This window comes from Cyprinodon variegatus, unplaced genomic scaffold (assembly GCF_000732505.1).
Source record: "Cyprinodon variegatus isolate N-32 unplaced genomic scaffold, C_variegatus-1.0 Scaffold1764, whole genome shotgun sequence".
Lineage (NCBI taxonomy): Eukaryota > Metazoa > Chordata > Actinopteri > Cyprinodontiformes > Cyprinodontidae > Cyprinodon > Cyprinodon variegatus.
Window position 1 is genome coordinate 68,584 of NW_015152217.1, and position 1,667 is coordinate 70,250.

General features: G+C 38.2%; 1 protein-coding gene across 2 annotated transcripts in view; it reads left to right on the top strand.

Annotated features, from left to right (window-relative positions):
• The window catches only part of LOC107104493 (CSC1-like protein 2), a 35,256-nt gene that overhangs the window by 20,615 nt on the left and 12,974 nt on the right, over positions 1-1,667 (top strand). For both annotated transcript variants that reach the window (XM_015404495.1, XM_015404496.1), the window contains exon 5: positions 860-897. In XM_015404495.1, coding sequence (XP_015259981.1) covers positions 860-897 — 38 coding nt within the window. The remainder of the gene's footprint in view (positions 1-859; positions 898-1,667) is intronic.

Below are 1,667 nucleotides of genomic sequence, written 5' to 3' on the forward strand. Positions count from 1 at the left end.
CCTACCTTTTCCGGTAGGTTAATGTGTTTTCCTTAATGTAGTTGAGCTTTTAGATTTATAGTTGCAGTTTGCACTTCAGGGCCACCGTAGTAAATGGACCATATAGTGATGCTCTAAAGTATAATATTCTCGCCTCAAATGATCCTAAAATATACTTTTATTGAATAACAGCAACAGATAATAGAACTTTTAACTTAATACTGTGAGCCCTGTGAGCGCTCCATTGAAAGCTGCTGCTGCCGCAGTGCATGCTGGGACAGCTGTAAATCTCAAGAATGGACAAGTCTGCTCTGTTAAGACTTGGTAAACGGTTGGGGGGGGGGTGCGAGAACAACATCCGGGGACTCTGTCCGTTCTCGGTCTGCTGATCTTGTGAATTGGAACAGTACTAGGACTGAGGTTGATGACGTTTTATGAGAACGCGCAAGTACACATATTGAGAAACGGCCAAAATGTTCAGTCCTCTCTAAACTGTAACTCACCCTGATCATTAAACATAACACCACCTACAGAAGAAATTAGAAAAATGACACTTTTAAAAAAAATGTAAATGAACAATTAAGGGTTTAGGGGTGCAGTAAGAACTGGAGAAAGTGGGGCCTAGCCTAGCAAGAAGCACAATGGATGGCCGTTTCTCAATTCATAAGAATGCGAATACGGATTTATGTTCTTTTAGGTACCTTTTGCTTTAGATACAGCTGAAGTTGGACCAGGCCTACCTGAGCTCAGAAGATTTTGGTTCTGTTTAACACCATCTGGATCAGTTCTGCACAGAAAAGATGTCCTTTTCGTCCCTGTCATCATCAAACTCAACGTCTCACCGTTTGTGCTTTTTTCCCTTTGTCTGTTTCTCCTCCAGGGCTTCTGTTCCTGGCTCACGGCCATTTTTAGAATAAAGTAAGTCTGAAATTCGAAATCACCTTCAACCCTTTGCTTCCAAAACATCAGGGGCCTTATGTGCAAAAAAGTGAGCAGCTTTCATCCTGAAAGTTTGTGGTTGAAAATAAAAAAGAAATTTGCATCACATGTAAAATTAAACACTTGCAAATAACTGCAGCCAGTTTTTCCAGTTTTTTTTCAACTGGACCTGACTACATATGAAAATCAGTATAAATATCCGGAACAACTGCCATGGCAACTGTGCTCTCAGACATAGAGAGACTTTATCAACGCTTTTTAAGGAGATTTGTTTTAGCCAACCAAGAACTTCTTTAATCACATCAGCAGCTCACTAAATAAAGCAGCTGAAAATGAAGTCATGAAGTAAAAAAAAAAATCTGTCTGCATTTTTGTTTCACATTGTTTATATCTAGTGCAAAATCTCAATCAGCTGCAATGAGTTCAATTACTGTAATATGAGCAAATCATTATTATTCATGTGGAAATTCCCCCCATCTTTCTATTAGGAATGTGTAAATGTAAATGCACGAACACATAAACTATTATTAATGTTTAAAACAACTTAAAATGTGACAGAAAAGATTAAAAAAGGAGAAAAACTGAATCCAGTTATGGGGCACTGGTGGATTCCCTATAACTGTGACACCTGCATTCACCGTTTGGATTTCTTTAAACCGCTTCAACAGCAGCTCTGTACGGAAGAGGATTAGGGCCACTGAAAAAAAAAAAAAAAAAAGTTAACAGATTTTTTTTTTATTTTATTTCAG